The 19506-nt window shown below is 42.2% G+C and overlaps 1 protein-coding gene across 9 annotated transcripts in view; it reads right to left on the bottom strand.

The window, feature by feature from the left end:
- Positions 1–19506, bottom strand: part of shank3a (SH3 and multiple ankyrin repeat domains 3a) — a 1267872-nt gene that overhangs the window by 365776 nt on the left and 882590 nt on the right. For all 9 annotated transcript variants that reach the window (XM_059986981.1, XM_059986984.1, XM_059986980.1 and 6 more), the window contains one exon: positions 9883–9996. In XM_059986981.1, the coding sequence (XP_059842964.1) occupies positions 9883–9996 (114 nt within the window). The remainder of the gene's footprint in view (positions 1–9882; positions 9997–19506) is intronic.

Here is a 19506-nt window from a genome sequence, read left to right as displayed (position 1 = left end):
CCATCACACTGTTTTAGCTCTATTGTTCCCCTTTCATTCAAACCCTTTTTTGTTTTTCTGAATGGCCTATTTTATTTGCATTAAGTTCTGTTAACATTTCATGTTCATGCCAAATACTTTTCTTTCATTCTGTGTCTTTGTACTGCGATCCCAGTCTTGATTCAACAGCACATTACGTTATCCACCCCTGCAGGACTATTACTAATAAGTTCTATTTATTTGCTTCTCAGGGAATCTCTGCAGCACTTCTAAGTAATAACTGACCATGGATAAAGTGTGAATCACCATCAAGGCGTATGCATTTGCTCAAGGAATAATTTGTTATTTTATCAATTGTTATTGTTATTTATTCCAAAATCCTTCTCAGGGCGTGATGCATCTCTCAATACGCCAGAGTTCTTTACTTCTGTAGAGCTGACAATTAGAGATAGAATAAGTGATCAGTGGGGGTGGGAGTGGCTGGAAGAATGTTGTGTGTGTTTGGGAGGGGGGAAAGAGTATAAAGATTACATAGGTGTATTCCAACAACACAATGTCTGAAGGACAAAATAAATAGGCATCAACAGTGGGAGAGACAGAAATCTAATAAAGACAATGAGAAGGGAAGTGAAACATATTTGAAGAGGCAGAGGAGGAGGTAGAAAATGTGGGTGGTCTTTTCCATGTTGAAGAATCTGGATTGAGGGAGAGGTTCTGTGGAGGAGGGAGAATATCTATGACACAGGAGGAGAAGAGTCCTGTTGAAACTAAGCATGGCTGACATAGCAGGAACTGATGATGGAGGAGAATAGAAATCGAAGGAGCAGGTGGAGGCAGAAAGACAGCCACGGAGGAGGAGGAAGAAGTGAATCAATAAAGGAGCAAATGAGTGATCCTGAGGGGTGAGACTCAGTTACAGAAAACCCAAGGATGAGGCAACCAGTGGAGTTGACGGAGAGAAAGGAAGAGTTGCAGAGAGAGAGAGAGAGGCATATTTTTTAAAAAGTAAGCATAATTCAGAGTGAAGAACATTTAAAATACAGAGATCATGACATATTTTAAGATTTCTGTTCGCTGTAGAGAAGAAGGGAAACAATCAAAAATAAGAATAATTAATTAAGGGAGGACCAGTGTAAATGGGATGACAGTGAATATGGCCTGGGAAAACTGGAACCAAAAACTGACAGGAAAAACTTTAACCTAACAATGGGTTCTAGTTAATCTAGAGATCGTTCATAAAACCACCATAAGACACAGGAGCAGAATTAGGCCACTCAACCCATTGAGTTTGCTCTGTAACTTCATTATAGCTGATATATTATCTCTCTCAAGCCCATTCTCCTGCTTTCTCCTGTAACCTTTGATAGCCTAACTAATCAAGCACCTATCAATCTCTGCTTTAAGTATACTCAATGACTTCTCCTCTGTAGCCATCATGGCAATAAGTTTCACAGATTCACCACCCACTGGCTAATGCAATTGCTCCTCATCGCCATTCTAAATGGATCAGACATAGCTTTTACATACACTCTCTCCATGTCTATACATGCTTTCTTCACGTCTTTATGAACTTTCTGCACCTGAATCTCAGCTTTGTGTTAATTTTTGAGGTACATTTCTACCCACTTTGCCATGTACTTCAGTGTACAGCAGCTACGGCTAATTTACTCCAGTTTCTTCCATCTCCCTGGATTTTTCTCCACCTGTCATAGAAAAACCTAGTTATACTCCTGTCTAAATCATCCATCGTAAAGTACATGTTGTTAGCAATCCTACATCCGAAGGTCAGTCATATCCATTCAGAGGGTACTTAGTGATAGAGTCCCTCAGCCTCCACATCAAACACATTATCCTCAGCAAATTCCACCAACTCCAAAGGGACTCTACCACTAAACCTCCCATCGCTTCTTCAGGGAATGCTCCCTCTTCAGTTCCCTTCTCCATTTGTCCCACTCCACTAATCTTCTTACAGGCACCCATCCCTGCAAGTGGCTCAAGTGATACACCTGCCCATATACCACCTCTTTCATCTTTATTCAGAGCCTCAAACAGTCCATCCAGGTGAGGAAACAAATCTGCTGGGGATGTCTATTGTGTCCGGTGCTCCTGTTGCAGTCTCCTCTACATTGGCAAGAGCCATTGTAAATTGTGGGACCACTTCATTGAGCACCTTCACAGTATCTGCCACAAGAGGGACTTCCCAGTGGCCAAATATTTTAATTCTGAATCCAGTTCCAACGTGTTGAACCATGTTCTCCTGAGCCAAAATGAGGTCACCATCAGGGTGGAGGAGCAACACCTTATATTCTGTCTGGGTAGCCTCCAACCTGATGGTACGAAGATCGATTTCTCCTTCCAGTGAACAAAATTCCACCACCCCATTCTTCCTCTATATCCCCACTTTGACATTTTACTTCCTCTCACTCATCTATCACTTCCCCCTGGGTTCCCTACTCCTCCACTCTATTCTCCTATCATATTCTTTGTTCTCCAGCCCTAGACCTTTCCCAACCCACCTGGCTTCACCTATGACTTTCCAGCTAGCTTCTTTCCCCTCCCTCCACCTTTTAATTCAGGTATCTACCCCCCTTCCTTCTGAGGAAGGGTCACAGCACAAAAGGTTGATTGTTTACTCTTTTCCCACAGATGCTGTCTGACCTGCTGAGCTCCTCCAGCATTTTGTGTGCTGTAACCCATTCACCCATTTGTTCATGCCACCATTTTCTGTAAAATCTAGAGACAGTTATGTTGTGCATGAAAATCCCAGGAGATCACCCATAAACACCCGTATGGCACCAACAATCATTCCATAGTCAAAAATCACATATCTTCCCTGTTCTGACATTAGGTCTGAAGAACAGCTGAACCTCTTGACCATGCCTGCATGCTTTTATGCAGTGAGTTGCTGCCACACAATCGGCTGATTAGGTCTTTGCATTAACGAGTAGGTGTACAGGTGTACCTAATAAAGAGGTCAGGTTATGCAAAGCGCCCCCCCCCCCCCGTGTTGCTTCTCCTTGAGTGCATTACTGACAATTTATTTGCATTAAATTGCATTTGCCCTGTGATTTGCAAATTCAGCAGTTTTTACAGAGTATGCAACAGCTGCTTGTGCTAGCCATTATGTTGCAAAAAAAGCCACAGCGCCAGCACCGAGCTGCTAGGAACTCTTTATCTCCAGAATCATCTAATCCTTGTTATTCTTTTTTCTCTATCCTAGACCAATGAAGTTGTCATCTCAATACCCTTTTACCATTAGGTCTATTATGTAGTGTTTTTAAAAGATACTTGGAAGTGCAGAGAGACAATGTTTTAATTGCCCTAACTTCATTATTTGAGGTATTTTTATAAATTATTATAAATTACTATGATTGCACATTTAGATGGAAAAGTAGTGTAAAGAATTTTATTCCTTATGTATTTGAAGGATGTAAGAAATAAAGTCAATTCAATTCATTATATTTTGTTTTCCATTGGTTAACAGTGGCTTATAATCATTTAATCTTGCATACATGAGAACCAAAGAGAAAGAATGAGATTTCTACCTAGATCCTAATGAGGTTAAAAGACAACATTGCAAGCATCTTACTAATCCAACCTTCATCAAGGAGAACAAGCCATCAGCATTTGTGTGAATTTAATCCATGACCCAGTGACAGATGGGGTACTGATGATTCATGGCATCACTAGATTTATTCTTCTAAGTGCATTCCACAATTAATCAATCTTCCATGTATGGTCAAGCGATACAATACACTCAAAAACTCCATCCATAATCCAAAGCAATCCCAAAACATTTATATAAAGAACAGTCCTATATTGGTAATAGCCAGTGGTCACAGATGACACTGACACACAACAGACATTTCAAACCTAAATTCCTTTGCTTTGTGGTTTCCTTTCACAGTGCTAGGGGTCAGGAAGAAGCTTGTTGACGCTCTTGGTTCCCCCCACCCCACTGTTCACACTGCATGGTTTGGTCTGAACAAATGTTTCCGACTTAGAATTATTTGTTTCATAATATACATCAGCTGTATGTGAATCTATCTTTCCCTCATTTCTCTGGTTTCAAGGTGGGGAAGATTTCTGGATTTTTCACGCATGTGAATACTTAGTTAATGCAACACAAATTGTTTGAATTGTTCATCTGCAGCTTGAGTTCATCTGAGGTGAGTGATATTCAAAGGGATACTTTAATTTTTATTTTATTTACTTACAGATACAATGTGGAATAAGCAAGAGGTTGTCATGGGAGACTGAGAAACAGTTACAGACCTTGAATCATGTTCAAGAACTCATCGGAGGACCTGAATGACTATACCAGGGTCGTTACAGACTTTATTTAAACACCTGTGGACAAGTGTATCCCCATGAAATTGTTCAGGGTTTTCCCCAATCAGAAATCCTGGACGAACTATGAAATCTGGACCCTGCTGAGAACCAGATTCTCTCAGGTGAAATGGAGATTCCGGATTACACTGGAATCAACGCGGGATACTCAACAGCTGTGGCAGAGTTTCAATGCCAAAACCTCCTACAAAGCTAAATCTTGTGATACAGGAGACAGCAGAGCTTCATTACAAGATTCAATCAATGCCTTCTATGCTTGCTCTGACAACCAGAACAGGAAGGAACCATCGTGCACCCCCATGTCTCCTGATGATCCTCTGTTCTCAGCATCTGAAGATGACGTGTGGGCTGCCTTCAAGAGAGGGAATCCAAGGAAATCAGCTGGTCCAGACAGAGTACCTGGCCGAGTACTGAAGACCTGTGCTGATGAACTGGCTGGTGTATTCACAGATACCTTCAACCTTTCACTCCAGCAGTGTGTGGTACCCACCTGCTTCAAGCAGGCTTCAATCATACTGATGCCCAAGAAGAGGATGGTAACCTGTCTAAGTGACCATCACCCAGTGGCACTTACATCCACAGTGATGAAGTGTTTTGAGAGGCTGGTGTTGAAGCATCTGCCTGAACGGTGACTTAGATCTGCTCTAATTCCCCTACCGAAGCAACTGCAAACTCATTGGCCCTTCACACAACCCTGAAACATCTGGACAGCAAAGATGCATACATCAGGATGCTCTTTATTGATCATAGTTCAGCATTTAATACCCTCATCCACTCAAAACTAATCAGTAAACACCAAGACCTGGGTCTCAATACCTCCTTGTGCAACTGGATCCTGGATTTCCTTACTTGCAGACCACAGTTAGTCCGGATTGGCAAAAACATCTCCTCCACAATCTCCATCCGCACAGGAGCACGGCAGGGGTGTGTACTTAGCCCCCTGCTCTACTTGATTACACCCATGACGGTGTGGCTAATTACACCTCCAACACCATATACAAGTTTGCTGATGACACCATTGTTATGGGCTGTATCAAAGTGGGTGATGAACCAGCGTACAGGAGGGAGTTTGAAAACTTGGCTGAGTGGTGTCATAACAATAACCTCTCACTCAATGTCAATAAGTCCAAGGATCTAATTGTAGACTTCAGGAGAGGAAAACCAGAGGAAATTGGTGCACCCGGAGAAAACCCATGCATTCCATGGGAAGGACGTACAGAAACTCCTTACAGAGGATGCCGGGATTGAACTCCTATCCCCGAATCCCTAGACCAGGGGTCGGCAACCCACGGCTCCTTCATCTCTGGGCTGCGGCTCCCTGTGGCTTTGGAAAATAAATGGTGGCTATTTAATTAAAATGTATTTTACATTAGTTTGTTAGTTTTTGAAATGTAATTCTAAATTTGAAGATTATGGTGATCTTGTACAATCTAAATAAAACGTTGTGGCGACCCATTTCCTGGCACATCCGAACCGGCTCACAATTAGCCAGCTTTCAGGCTAAGGGAGATAGCCTACGGGGGTTTGTGAGTACGTGTCTTTTGGAACATCCGTGCCCATGGGGGGCAGGTTGAGGGAGGCTTAAAAGCAAGGCTGTTTAGTTCGAATAAAGTTATCTTTGACTGCAGTTTACTGACTGCGTGTAGCACACCGCTACAAAGTGTTTTTATCGCTATTAATATACCTCACCACAGCCAATGCCTGACACCCGCCAGTGCGCGATTTCTTTAATTTTTCGATCCAAGGTAGGCTAACTATGGAGAATTCTAAAAAAAGAAAACTGACTGAAGAAAACAGAACGTTTAATGATACGTGGACAGATTCATTTGCTTTCACTGTTGGCGAGACTGGTTTACCGGCATGCTTAGTATGCAATGAGAAACTAGCAAACAACAAAAAGTCAAATGTCGCAAGACATTTCCAGAATAAACATGCAGCCTTTGCTCAAAAATATCCGGATGGAGATGAGAGAAAAAAAGCCATTTCGGAACTGATGCGGAAGGTTGATCTGAGCAAAAATCATTTCAAGAAGTGGATGAAGTCTGGAAAATCAACTACATGCGCTAGTTATGTTGCTGCTCAGGAAATAGTCAGGCACGGGAAGCAGTTTACAGATGGTGAATATATAAAAGAATCTTTCATTAAGATTTCAGAACATCTATCCAGGGACTTTAAAAACAAGAGTGAAATTGTGCAGAAAATCAGGGATATGCCCCTCTCTGCAAAGACTGTCAAAGACAGAACCATAAAAATGGCAGAAGACTTCACAAGACAGCAAATTAAAGACATCAATTCAGCTGTGGCCTACTCGATTGCCTGTGACGAGTCTAAAGACAAAGGTGATATTGAACAAATAGTGCTGTTCTGCTGGTATGTAAACTCTGCCGGGCCACAGGAAGAACTGATTGAGTTGATACCTCTAAAAGACCAAATATGGGGGGAGGACATCTGTGAGGCTGTCTTGAATTGTTTAAGAGCCAAAGGAATAAAGACCACCCACCTAGTGTCAGTAGCTACTGATGGGGCACCAAGTATGGCACAAGGGATTTGTGGCTTTACTGCAGAAGTCGCTGGACAGAAAGCTGCTGACTTTTCACTGCATCTTGCACCAAGAGGCACTGTGCGCTCAAACATTTCCTCCGGAATGCACAGAAGTAATGGATGTTGTCATTCAGATTGTCAATAAAATAATGGCAAAAAGTTTAAATCACCGTCAATTCCGTTTGTTACTGGACGAGCTGGAAAGCGCATATTCTGATCTCCTGCTGCACAACAAAGTCCGGTGGCTGTCCAGAGGGGAGGTGCTGAAACGCTTTGTCGCGTGTCTGGAAGAAGTGAAAACTTTCCTGGGCAGCAAAGGGCTCACCTTTCCTGAGCTGGAACAGCCAGAGTGGCTGGAAAAGCTGCACTTCATGGTTGACATGACAGCGCACCTGAACACGCTGAACACAGCTCCTCAGGGGAAAGGACGTACAGCCCTGCACATGTTGGAGGATGTTTTGGCATTCGAGTGCAAGTTGACAGTGCTTGCCAGAGATTTACAGAAAGGCACATTGTCTCACTTCTCCAATTTGAGAGCGTTCAAACAAAGTCACGACATGATAAATTCGGAGTATTTACATTCTGCAATCATCGCAATGCAAACATCGTTTGGGAAACGCTTCTGTGAGTTCAGAGAGGAAAAAAATACATTATCCTTTCCGGTCACTCCCCTAAGCATCGATCCATCCCTACTGAATACGACTGCATTGGCAGGTGTGAGTCAACCTGATCTTGAGATGGAACTGGCCGACATAGCTGACAAAGACATATGGGTGTCCAAGTTTAGACGCTTGACAGCAGACCTTGAAGATGTTGCCCGTCAGAAGGCTGTTCTTGCTCAGAATCACAAATGGAGTGATATTGAAAACCTCCTAAAACCGGACAAACTTGTGTTCGAAACATGGAATGCTATCCCTGACATTTATGTAAACATTAAAAAGTATGCGCTTGGAGTCCTGTCGATCTTTGGATCCACATATGTATGTGAGCAGGTGTTCTCCAACATGAACTTTATTAAAAACAAACATCGCGCACGCCTCACAGATGACAGCTTGTGATCCTGTGTAAAGATGAAGGTGACGTCATACAGCCCTGATGTGCAGACGCTGTGCGCTGAGGTCCAGGAGCAGAAATCCCATTAACCAAGTATGATAAATATTTTAATTGCCTATTATTTTACGTATATTCATATTTTTTCATTGTTCAGTGAAATAGTCCTTTTATTTTTCAGGTTGACAGCTGGCTGACGTTATTTTTGGTTTGCTGCTGGCGGAAAATTTAAGTTTGGCGTTTTTCATAAATACAAGAGGGACTCAAATAGACATTGATTATTTTACTTAAAAGTAACCTTCAACCCAACTTCTTTTTTTCGGAGTTCAAAATGTTTTTGTTGCATGCAGAAATGTAATTTCGTTTTCTCTGCAGGAGTTCATCGATTTCATAAATGCAACACATTATAGTTTGTTTATACATAGCATAAAGGCAAAAAAAACGTTGTATGCAGTGTTATTTCATTTTAAATGTCAAACGGGTTTTGTGGCTCCTGGTGTTTTCTTTTCTGTGGGAAATGGGTCCAAATGGCTCTTTCAGTGGTAAAGGTTGCTGACCCCTGCCCTAGGCTCTAGCAGCATCATGCTACACACACTATGCTACTATAGTGGTATTGGAGTATAAAAGTTGCATTGTTTGCTGTGTAACCAAAACTATGTAGTCAGCTTTGAGTTTGCTATTTGCTATGCATGTATCCAATTTAGTAGGAGAATGAAATCTTAAGAATGTAGAAGATAATGGGGTGTTAATGAGAGGTAGCTAAGAGATGTAGATTAGGACATGATTAAGTCAATGGGTAGAAACAATAGTGGCGGATGTACTTGTGATAAGCAACTTTAGACCGATTGGATATGCTAATACAATTAAACCAGGAGATTGCTATAAAAAATGCTATGTACAAGGATCCGTGGGCAATCAGCAACTAGCTCAATGACTGTCCCAGCTTTGATTTGCAAATTAAAGTTTAACCCTTCTTGAGGAATCTTCTGCATCTCCTGGTTGTTTGTGGGGGACGAGAAACCACGACAGTGGACAGAACTAAAGTCATTTTATTTGAGATAGGAAAAAACCCTAATTGTTTTAAATTTCTAAATCACTATCTTCTGTTTTATATTTTGCTCCATAATAAATTTTAGTTATTGTGTTTGTAACTTAGTATTGTACAAAAGGGCGAAAGAATTGGATTTCTAACAAGTGGCGTATTTGGGAATGAGGCATTCTACTTATCTCAGTTGGAAGCAGAAGCTTGCAACTCTCTCACAATGGTGCTGAAAGAGACAACAATGGCTATTCCGCAACAGAGTCTTTCACCTAATGAACAGATTTGGAGAAAAGTGGTAGTGGCTTGGGTGTTCACAAAGGTAACAAGAACACTAAAGATATACATGATATATTGGTAGCTAGAGAAGTAAAGTTGGGGGGAGGGTGGGTTGGAGCAATCTAAGGAAAAGGGAGATAAAACACAGAGAACTGATCACAAAGAGGACAGCAATGAGCACAGTCACTTAAGTAGTTTCACCTGCTAACATTAAACCAGGCCAACTCAGGCTTGGAACATGATGAACACATGCAATTTTCAGGATGATGCCAAGGGAATTTTTGAACTGTTCAAGTAATTGGCTGCTATGTTATCCTTATTTTTCTTCTGTCGTGTATGACGCTCACTTAATAACAAGGGGTCTTTTACCTCTATAGAATGGTCCCTTATTAGTTTGAATAGAAAAATGTATGATGACTAAACCAGCAAATTGACTGTCCTGTGGTATAAAAGCACCCTGCACAGTGCCAGAGCTGCAAGTTTATCAATCACAGTTCCTGACAACAGAGAAAATCCTTGTTTTGGGGTGGGGGGGGGGTGGAAATATGCTTGTACCACTAAAATAAACAAATTAATTTCCTTGATGGCAAAGCAAAGACCTTTTACATCGTATCAACTGTCCAAATTGGAGCAGCCATGCTTACCTTGTCGTGTGTTGTATTGTCTCATTTGTACCTCTTCCACACAGTCAGCTGCAAACCAGCCAGTCCGACCCTTTACTGTCCCTTCCCAGAAGCCTCCCTCGCCGATGCTCAGCACTGCAAAAGAGGTGGGATGCATGATACGATTAGGTATACCTTGAACCAGATAAAGTCTAAGGGGGAGGGTCATAAAGCTTTTATGCAATAATCTGCCTGAGTCCAGACAGCAAGGTTTGCAAATATTGAACTTCACTTCATCACTGACACAAACATACAGACAATACTTTAATAAATTTTGCCATTCGCCATGACATTAAAAACATTAAAAAGTGATTAACATTAAAAATCAGTATTTGATTTTCGCAACTGCATATGTTGGATCTGTGGTACAGCACAAAAAGCAGTCAGAACTAGAAAGTGGGCATTAAGCTGAGTATATTCTTGCCTTCTGACAACAATATCTATTCAATGATGGGGTAGAGCTGTCTCCTTGTTCTCCAGAACTAGCCAAATCTCTTGTACAGCTATTCAACATTGTTATCTACCTGACAAACTGGAAATTTTCCCAGGTATGTCTATTCACAAAAAGCAGAACAAGTCCATCTAGCTAAATACCACTTCTCCAAGCTATTACTTAACAACAGAAGTGTTGGAAGGTGTTACCAATAATGATATCAAGTGGCACCTACTAAAGCTCAGTTTCAGTCCTTTCAGGGCAATACAGCAACAGGTCTCATTATAGGCTCAGCCTTAGCAAATGCCAGAGGCAAGATAAATAAGACTCTCTTTCACATCAAGGCACTATCTGATCAAATGGGATCCTCACGAAACTGAAGTCAAGTGCAAACAAAGATGATCATGGTGGCTGGAGGCCAATCATTTTACTATGAGCTGCAGATATAATGTAAGTCAGAGCAATGTTTTGAACCCTCTCATCTTCAGATTCTTCATCAAAAGCTTCCTTTCCATCAAAATGTCCGTAGTTTGTAGAAACATTCAGATTAGCAGGACTGGGGCACTTGGCCCTGTATGCCATGCCAACTGTGACAGTTACTAGATCATAGCTGACCTGAATGTAGCCTGTAGTACATGTTCCAGTCTAACAAAGTAGTCTTTCAAACTTCGGCCACCTCTGCTTAAAGCACTCATTCTCAAAGATATCGTCAATGCATTAGTATTCTTCCTTATATAAAAATACCAGTACTGTACACCACAATCTAAATATGGTCTAACTAATACCCTCTATCATTAAAGCTTTACCTCTATAATTTTGTACACTATTCTACTGACAATAATTGCAAAGTGTAGCACCTGCTTAGCCCCCAGTCATGCCCATGTGAAGCCACGTGAGCAAGTGGTGGATGGTCGGATGAGCAGCTGGTGCATATCACGAGTCCTGGTATGCAAACACTGATGCTAGGCAGACAATCTCTGCAGAGTACTGATTATAGGTAGAGTCACCTGTCTTGTAACGACACTGCCTAGAAGAAGCAATGGCAAACCTCTTCTGTAGAAAAATTTGCCAAAAGCAATCATGGTCATGAGTAAAGAATAAGAACCAGAGCATGAAGAGGCTCTTCCCCTCAGATGTTAATCAGACGAAAGACCATGATCGTCCAAAATGGCACATAAAGATGATGCTGGATAAAAACTTTACTTGTCAACTACACTAGCCTTTATGAATAATGGACACCCAGATCCTCTGTATTTCAAAAACATGCAATTTCTTATCATTTAGATAATTTGCCTCCTTTTCATTTCTCTTGTCAAAGAGAACAATTTCATATTTTCCACTTTCCATTCACCTATTCATATAACTATCTATATTTATTTTATGTCTCCTTTACTTTCTTCACAACATCCTTTCCTGGATATCTATATATCATTAGCAAATTTTACAACCACTTCTTAATCAAACTTTACAACTCCTCCCTCAGAGTGTCAGACACCCTGAGCCAATAGGCTGGTCCTGGACTTATTTCCACTTGGAACAATTTACTTATTATTTAATTATTTATGGTTTTATATTGCTAAATTTCTACACTATTCTTGGTTGGTGCGACTGTAACAAAACCCATTTTCCCTCGGGATCAATAGAGTATGTCTGCCTGTCTGTTAACCTCAAGTCAGTTATTCAAATTGGGAATAACTGAGGTCCCAGTAGAGATTCCTTTGGTACACCATAAATTACATCTTACCAACCCATTGTTGACCCATCTATTCTTAATTGTTATTTCGTGTTTGCTAACCAATCTTCGATCTGAGCCAAAATCCTCCTGCAGAATAAGCATGTTTTTAGCAATAACCTTTGACTTAGTATCTTATCAAATGCCTTCTATAAATTACATTTCCCTCTTTATCCACAAATATGTTATTTCTTCAATGAACTCCAATAAATTGGTTGAACATAATTTCTGTTACAGAAAAGCATGCTGACTTTGCCCAGTAACTTTGAATTTTTCTAAATGTCCTGCTATACCATCTACAATAACAAATTTTAATATTTTCCCTTTGGCAGATGATAAACTAAAAGGCATGTAGCTTCCTGCTTTTTGTCACTTGTTTTCTTGAATACAGAAGTTGCACTCGTTAATTTGGAAGCTTGTTTATAACGAGGACATTTTAGACAAGCATTTCATTTCAACTGCACTTTCTTAAGTACTGACACAGTTTATGTAACTCCAGCACCAAGATCCAGCAACAAATAGACTTGAAATAACTGCAAGTGAGTGGCAATTGCAACAGGTAAGTGCAAAATAATGATTGTTTCTAACAACTATTCTATGCCAGTTGGTAGCATTGCCATTGTCAAATGTCTCACAACCAACACTCTTAGAAGCACTCCCTACCAGAAACTTAAGTGGAACTGAACATTGAGGCTTGACAGTGGGTGAATTCAGGGCATAGATAGAGACCTAGGAGTGAGATATTACAGCTATGCAGAAACGTGGGTAAGTGATGGATAAGACTGGCAGCTAAGTGTCCCAACGGATAGAGGTGAAAGAAACAGAGCAGGGGAAGATGAATTTCTGATTACAGAGAATATCCTGGAGACTGAGGGATTGTCCACTGTGGTTTTATGGTAGGTCTGAAATTATATAAGAGTTTCCCTTGTTTGATAGGCCCTCAATAGTCAATAATGATTAGAGGAACAAGAATGCAGAGAGACTGCTGAAAGTTGCAACAATAGTAGGGTTGTCAGGTTGTCATAGTGAGGAAATTTGATTTTCCTAATATAGACTGGGACTGCTATATTATTAAAGGTTTGAATGAGATGGAATTTGTTAATGTGTTCAAGAAAGTTTCATCTGGCAAAGTCACCCATCTGTATAGGGAGAGGGCAAAGCCTGCAAAATAAAAAACCCCGGAGAGCTGACCGAGGTGTTAACAGGGGAGCACTTTGGGACTAGTGACCTCAGTTCTATTTGTTTTAAAGTCATTACAGAACAAGGTGACTCACAAGTTAAAGTTCTAAATTTTGGAAGTATTAGATTGCATAGCAAATCTTGATAGTAATAGACAGGGTCAAAGTTGATTGTGTAGGTTGCTTGTGGGCAAATGGCTGTTCAGGAAGTGGAAGGCTTTTAAAAGTGAAGTAACGGGAGTTCAAGATTCCTGTTACTGAATGAAAGGCATGATTGGCAGGAATATGGATCCCTGGATTATAAGGGTTATTAAATCTTTTCTTCAGAGGACATGGGTCAACTGCTTGAAGTGAATCCCAAGAGAAGTATAGGGGATGCAGAAGTGTGCTCAAGATCAAAATTAGAAGGGCAAAAAGGAGAAATGAGATAGCTTAGGCACAGAATTCTAGGGAAAATCAAAGAGATAATGGTAAAAGAGTAATCGGAAGTGAATGGGTCCTCTCAAAGATAAAAGTGGATATTATGTAGAAGTCCTGAAGAAATATTTCTCATGCTTTGAAAGGAAGACAAACACTTTTGGAAATTGAGATAGTTAGTGGGGATGTCTTGGTGATAGTCTACATGACAACAGAGGAGAAACTGGATGTCTAAAAATAAATGAAGGTAGATAAACCTAAATGGATCTCATTAGATATACATATTCAAGAAGAATGGGAAGCAAGAGAAGAATTTGTGCAAGCTATGGTTGAAATACAGGCATTAATTTTAGTGACATATAAAGTGCAGAAAGACTAGCGGGTGGCTAAAGTTGTGTCTTTATTGAAGCAGATCTGGAAAGAAAAACCTGTGAATATAGATCAGTAAGCTTAATATCTGTGATCACAAAGTACACTGCAGATGCTGTGGTCAAATCAAGACGTACAAAAAAGCTGGATGAACTCAGCAGGTCGGGCAGGATCCGTTGAAAGAAGCAGTCAATGTTTCGGGTCCCTGCTGAGATCGTCCAGCTTTTTTGCATATCTGTGATCAGTTACTAGAGGGGATTCTGAGGGATAAGATATACATGCTTTTGGAATCAATTGAGCTTTTTTTGGAAGATGTTAACAAAAGGATCAATGAAAGCAAATCTCTCAAGATGGCACTGGTGACATACGGTGATGTTTTGTGGGCATGACTGAACATGGGGATCTGAGACTCCTTCTGAGTCTCATTCAGCCTGATGTTCAGAAGCTGATATCACAGCTCCACGCCCATCAATCTCACTGAAAGATGAAAACAATGAAGTAATGAATAGTTGGACTACTAATGAACACACTAAAACTGTTGACGAAAATTGTTTTTTTAACTGTAATTAAAGGTATAATTTTATTTCATGAGTAAAAAGAAATCTGCAGATGCTGGAAACCCAGGCAACATACACAAAATGCTGGAGGAATGAAGCAGACAGGCAGCATCCATGGAAAGGAGTACAGTCAACCTTTCAAGCCAAGACCCCTCAGTAGGTCTAGAGAAAAGGAAGGTGAGGGGAGGGAGAAACACAAGGTGCTAGGTGAAATAGGAGGGGTGGGGTGAAGTAAAGAGCTGGAAAATTTATTTGTGAAAGAGTTACAGGGCTGGAGAATGGGGAGTCTGACAGGAGAGGACAGAAGGCCATGGAAGAAAGAAAAGGGGAGGAGCACCAGAGGGAGGCAATGTGCAGGCAAGGAGGTAAGGTGAGAGATGGAAGAGGGGATGGGTAATGGTGAGGGAGGGCATTACCCAGAGTTCAAGAAATCAATGATCATGTCATCAGGTTGGAGGCTACGCAGACAGAATATAAGGTGTTGTTCCTCCATCCAGAGTATGGCCTCATTACGACAGTGGAGGAGGCCATGATAGACATATTAGAATGGGAATGGAAGTGGAATTAAAACGGGTGGTCACCGGAAGATTCTATGTTTCTGGGAGATGGAGCTTAGGTGCTCAGCGAAGCGGTCTCCCAATCTAAAACAGAGGCCCAGCAACAACTTTCAGACACCTCTGCTTGCTTACCCTTCAAACAGGACCCCAGTAAAGAGCACCAGGCCACTGTTTCCCACACCATCACCAACGTTATTAACTCTGGGGATTTCCCATCCACTGCCACCAACCTCATAATTGCTGCACCCTTCTACTCCTCTGTCTACCTCCTACCCAAGATCCACAAACACACTTGTCCAAGTAGACCCATTGTTTCAACTTGTTCCTGTCCCACTGAACTCATATCCACATACCTAGACTCTGTTTCATCTCCTCCAGTTCAGTGCCTTTCTACCTACATCTATAACATTTCACACACTCTGGATCTTGTCACTGATTTCAAGTTTCCTGGCCCCAATCATCTTATTTTCACTATGGATGTCCAGTCCCTATACACCTCCATCCCCCACCAGGAAGGCCTCAAAAATCTCTGGGTTTTTTTGGACACCAAACTTAACCAGTTCCCCTTCACCACCACTCGCCTCCTCCTAGAAGGACTTGTCCTCACTTTTAATAGTTTCTCCTTCCTTCCCACTTCCTTCAAAACATGTAGCCCTGGGCATTCACACAGGTCCCAGCTATACCTGCCTGGGATAGTCTATGTTCCAAGCCTACACTGGTGACTGTCCTGCACCTTTCCTACACTACATCAATGAATGCATTGGTGCTGCTTCCTGCACCGGGCTAAACTTGTCAACTTCATCCACTTTGCCTCCAACTTCCACCGCTGCCCTCAAATTTACATGGTCTATTTCTGACACCCTCCCCTTTCTCGATTACTCTGTCTCTATTTCTGGTGACAACTTACCAACTGATGTCTATTACAAGCTCTCGGACTCTCACAGCTACCTCGACTATGCCTCCTCCCACTCTATTCCTTGTAAAAACACCAACCCCTCTCAATTCCTCTGTCTCCACTGCATCTGCTCTCAGGATGAGGCTTTTCATTTAAAACGAAGGAGACGTCCTCCTTCTCCAAAGAAAGGGGCTTCCCTTCCTCTCCCATCAATGCTACCTTCAACCTCATCGCTTCCATTTCAGGCACATCTGCTCTCACTTCATCTTCCCGCCACCCTACCTGGGACAGAGTTCCTCCTGTCCTCACCTACCACCACATCAGCATCTGAGTGCAACACATAATTCTCCGCATCTTCCGCCAATTCCAACAGGATCCCACCACCAAGTCCAACTTTCCCTCCCACCCCCTCACTTCCTGTTTTCCACAGGATCGTTCCCTATGCAACTCCCTTGTCCATTCGTCCCTCCCCACTGATCTCCCTCCTGGCACTTATCGGTGCAAGAGGAACAAGTGCTACACCTGCCCCTACACCTCCTCCCTCACTGCCATTCAGGACCCCAAACAATCCTTACAGGTGAGATGACACTTTACCTGTGAATCTGTTGGGGTCATATACTGTGTCCAGTGCTCCTGGTGTAGCCTCACGTGTATCGATGAGACCCGACATAGATTGGGAGACCGCTTCGCCGAGCATCTAGACTCCACCCACCAGAGAAAGCAGTATCCCCAATGGCCGCCTATTTTAATTCCACTTCCCATTTAGATATATCTTTCCATAGCCACCTCCACCATTGTGGAGGCCAAGTTGAAGGAGCAACACCTTATATTCTGTCTGGGTTGCCTCATTGATTTCTTGAACTTCTCATAATGCTGCCTCACCTCCTTCACCATTCCCCATCTGCTTTTCCCTCTCTCACTTTATCAGCTTGCCTACCCATCACCTTCCTCTGGTGGTCCTCCCCCCTCCCCCACTGGTTCTTTCTTCCATAGCCTTCTGTCCTCTCCTATCAGACTCCCCCTTCTCCAGCTCTGTACCTCTTTCACCAATCAACTTCCCTGCTTCTTTACTGCACCTCCACCCCTTTCTGATTTCACCTATCACCTTGTGTTTCTCCCTCCCCTCCCCATACCTTTTAACTCTACCTCTTCTCTTTTTTCATCCAGTCCTACTGAAGGGTCTTGGTCTGAAATGTCGACTGTTCTCTTTTCCATAGATGGTGCTTGGGCTGCTGAATTCCTTCAGCATTTTGTGTGTGTTGCAATAACTTTATTTGTAGCTTTAAACAGATCTGAATAATTTTTTCAATTATTTGTTACTGCTTTGAATTTTCAGTTCCAATTTCCTTACACTGCATTGTAAATCAAAATCAAAATTTTTATGTAATGGCTGGAAGGGGAGAAGGGTGCACTGGGGATGTGGTCTGGGAGCCAAAGGGGTGGTAACCTAAAAAAGCTTTAAACCACTAAATGAACTAGCAATTTTATGATCTCTTGAAGGATTTGGCAAACTTGAAAATGCAGGTACGACATCGCTGGAGATGGGAGCTGCCTCATAGAAAATGAACAAATGCTCAACTCCATTACTCCATGGCAACTAAAACATCAAGCCAAATTAAAACTGGTGAGACCTGAGAGAGGAAAACAAACCATTTGATTGCGTTTGACCCGTTTCCTTTTCTTCTTGCTACTCTGCAGTTCATTTTCCATATATTATTTGTTTACTTTTTTTACCATTTGAATGAGTTGTCCTCTTTGGCAAATTGGATATTTGGAAGTCTTTGTTGTGGATGATTTTTAATAGATTCAATTGTGTTTTTTTTAACCGTTTATCGGTCCCTGCAAGAAGATGAATCTCAGGGTTGTATATGGTATATATTCTTCGATAATAAGGTTGAACTTTGAAACTTGTGAAACTTTGAGCTGCAGTACTGTGGGTCCAGGGAGAGTTAACTAATTGGATACTCAACTGACTTGAGGTAAGAAGCAGCGGTTAATGATAGGAGGTTTTTTTTTAATTTGAGGCATGTGATTAATAGCTCCCCAGAATCATTGCTGTTTGTCATCTACATTAATGATTTGGGCAAGAATAGGCAAGGCTTGTTTAGTGAGTTTGGAGCTGACACTAAAATAGGTGGCACTGCAAACAGTGAAGATACTTATTAAGAATTACAAAGAGATCTTGACTACCTGAGTAAGTGGGCCCAGGAATGGCAAATCGAGTTTAATTGGAATAAATGCAAGGTGATGTACTTTGAGAAGACGAGTGTGGGTTGGACTTCAATAGAGAAGAGTAAGGCACTGGGAAGTGTTCGAGAACAGAGGGGCTGAGGAATACAAGTACGTGCTTCCCTGGAAGTGACATCACAGACAGACAGGATGGAGGAGGAAGTCTTTGGCATACTGCCCTTCATTAGTCAGAGCAGTGGATAAAGAATTTGAGATCAAACACGAGATCCCACTACAAAGCACATCTTTCGCTCCCCTCACTCTTTCTGCTTTCTGCAGAGATTGCTCCCTACGTGACTCCCTTGTCCACTCGTTCCCCCCCCCCCCATCCCTTCCCACCAATCTCCCTCCTGGCACATATCCTTGTAAGCAGAACAAGTGCTACACCTGCCCTTACATTTCCTCCCTCACACCATTCAGGGCCCCAGACAGTCCTTCCAGGTGAGGCGACACTTCACCTGTGAGTCAGCTGGTGTGGTATACTGCGTCCGGTGCTCCCGGTGTGGTCTTTTATATATTGGTGAGACCTGACGCAGACTGGGAGACAGTTTCGCTGAACACCTATGCTCGGTCCATCAGAGAAAGCAGGATCTCCCAGTGGCCACATATTTTAATTCCCATTCTGATATGTCTATCCATGGCCTCCTCTACTATCAAGATGAAGCCACATTCAGGTTGGAGGAACAACACCTTATATACCGGCTGGGTAGCCTCCAACCTGATGGTATGAACATTGACTTCTCTAACTTCCGTTAATGCCCCTCCTCCCCTTCTTACCCCATCCCTGACATATTTAGTTGTTTGTTTTTTTCTCTCTCTCTGCGCATCACTCTGCCTGTTCTCCATCTCCCTCTGGTGCTCTCCCCCTCCCCCTTTCTTTCTCCCGAGGCCTCCTGTCCCATGATCCTTTCCCTTCTCCAGCTCTGTATCACTTTCGCCAATCACCTTTCCAGCTCTTAGCTTCATCCCACCCCCTCTGGTCTTCTCCTATCATTTCGCATTTCCCTCTCCCCCCACTACTTTCAAGTCTCTTAGTACCTTTCCCTTCAGTTAGTCGTGACGAAGGGTCTCGGCCCGAAACGTCAACACTGCTTCTCCTTATAGATGCTGCCTGGCCTGCTGTGTTCCACCAGCATTTTGTCTGTGTTGAATTTGAGATATTATGTTACAGCTATACAAGACAACGGCGAGGCCATATATGGAATATTATGTTCAGTTTGGGTTGTCCTGCTTTAGGAA

Source organism: Hypanus sabinus, chromosome 13 (genome assembly GCF_030144855.1).
Source record: "Hypanus sabinus isolate sHypSab1 chromosome 13, sHypSab1.hap1, whole genome shotgun sequence".
NCBI classification, from domain to species: Eukaryota; Metazoa; Chordata; class Chondrichthyes; order Myliobatiformes; family Dasyatidae; genus Hypanus; species Hypanus sabinus.
This window is presented reverse-complemented; position numbering and strand designations above follow the sequence as displayed.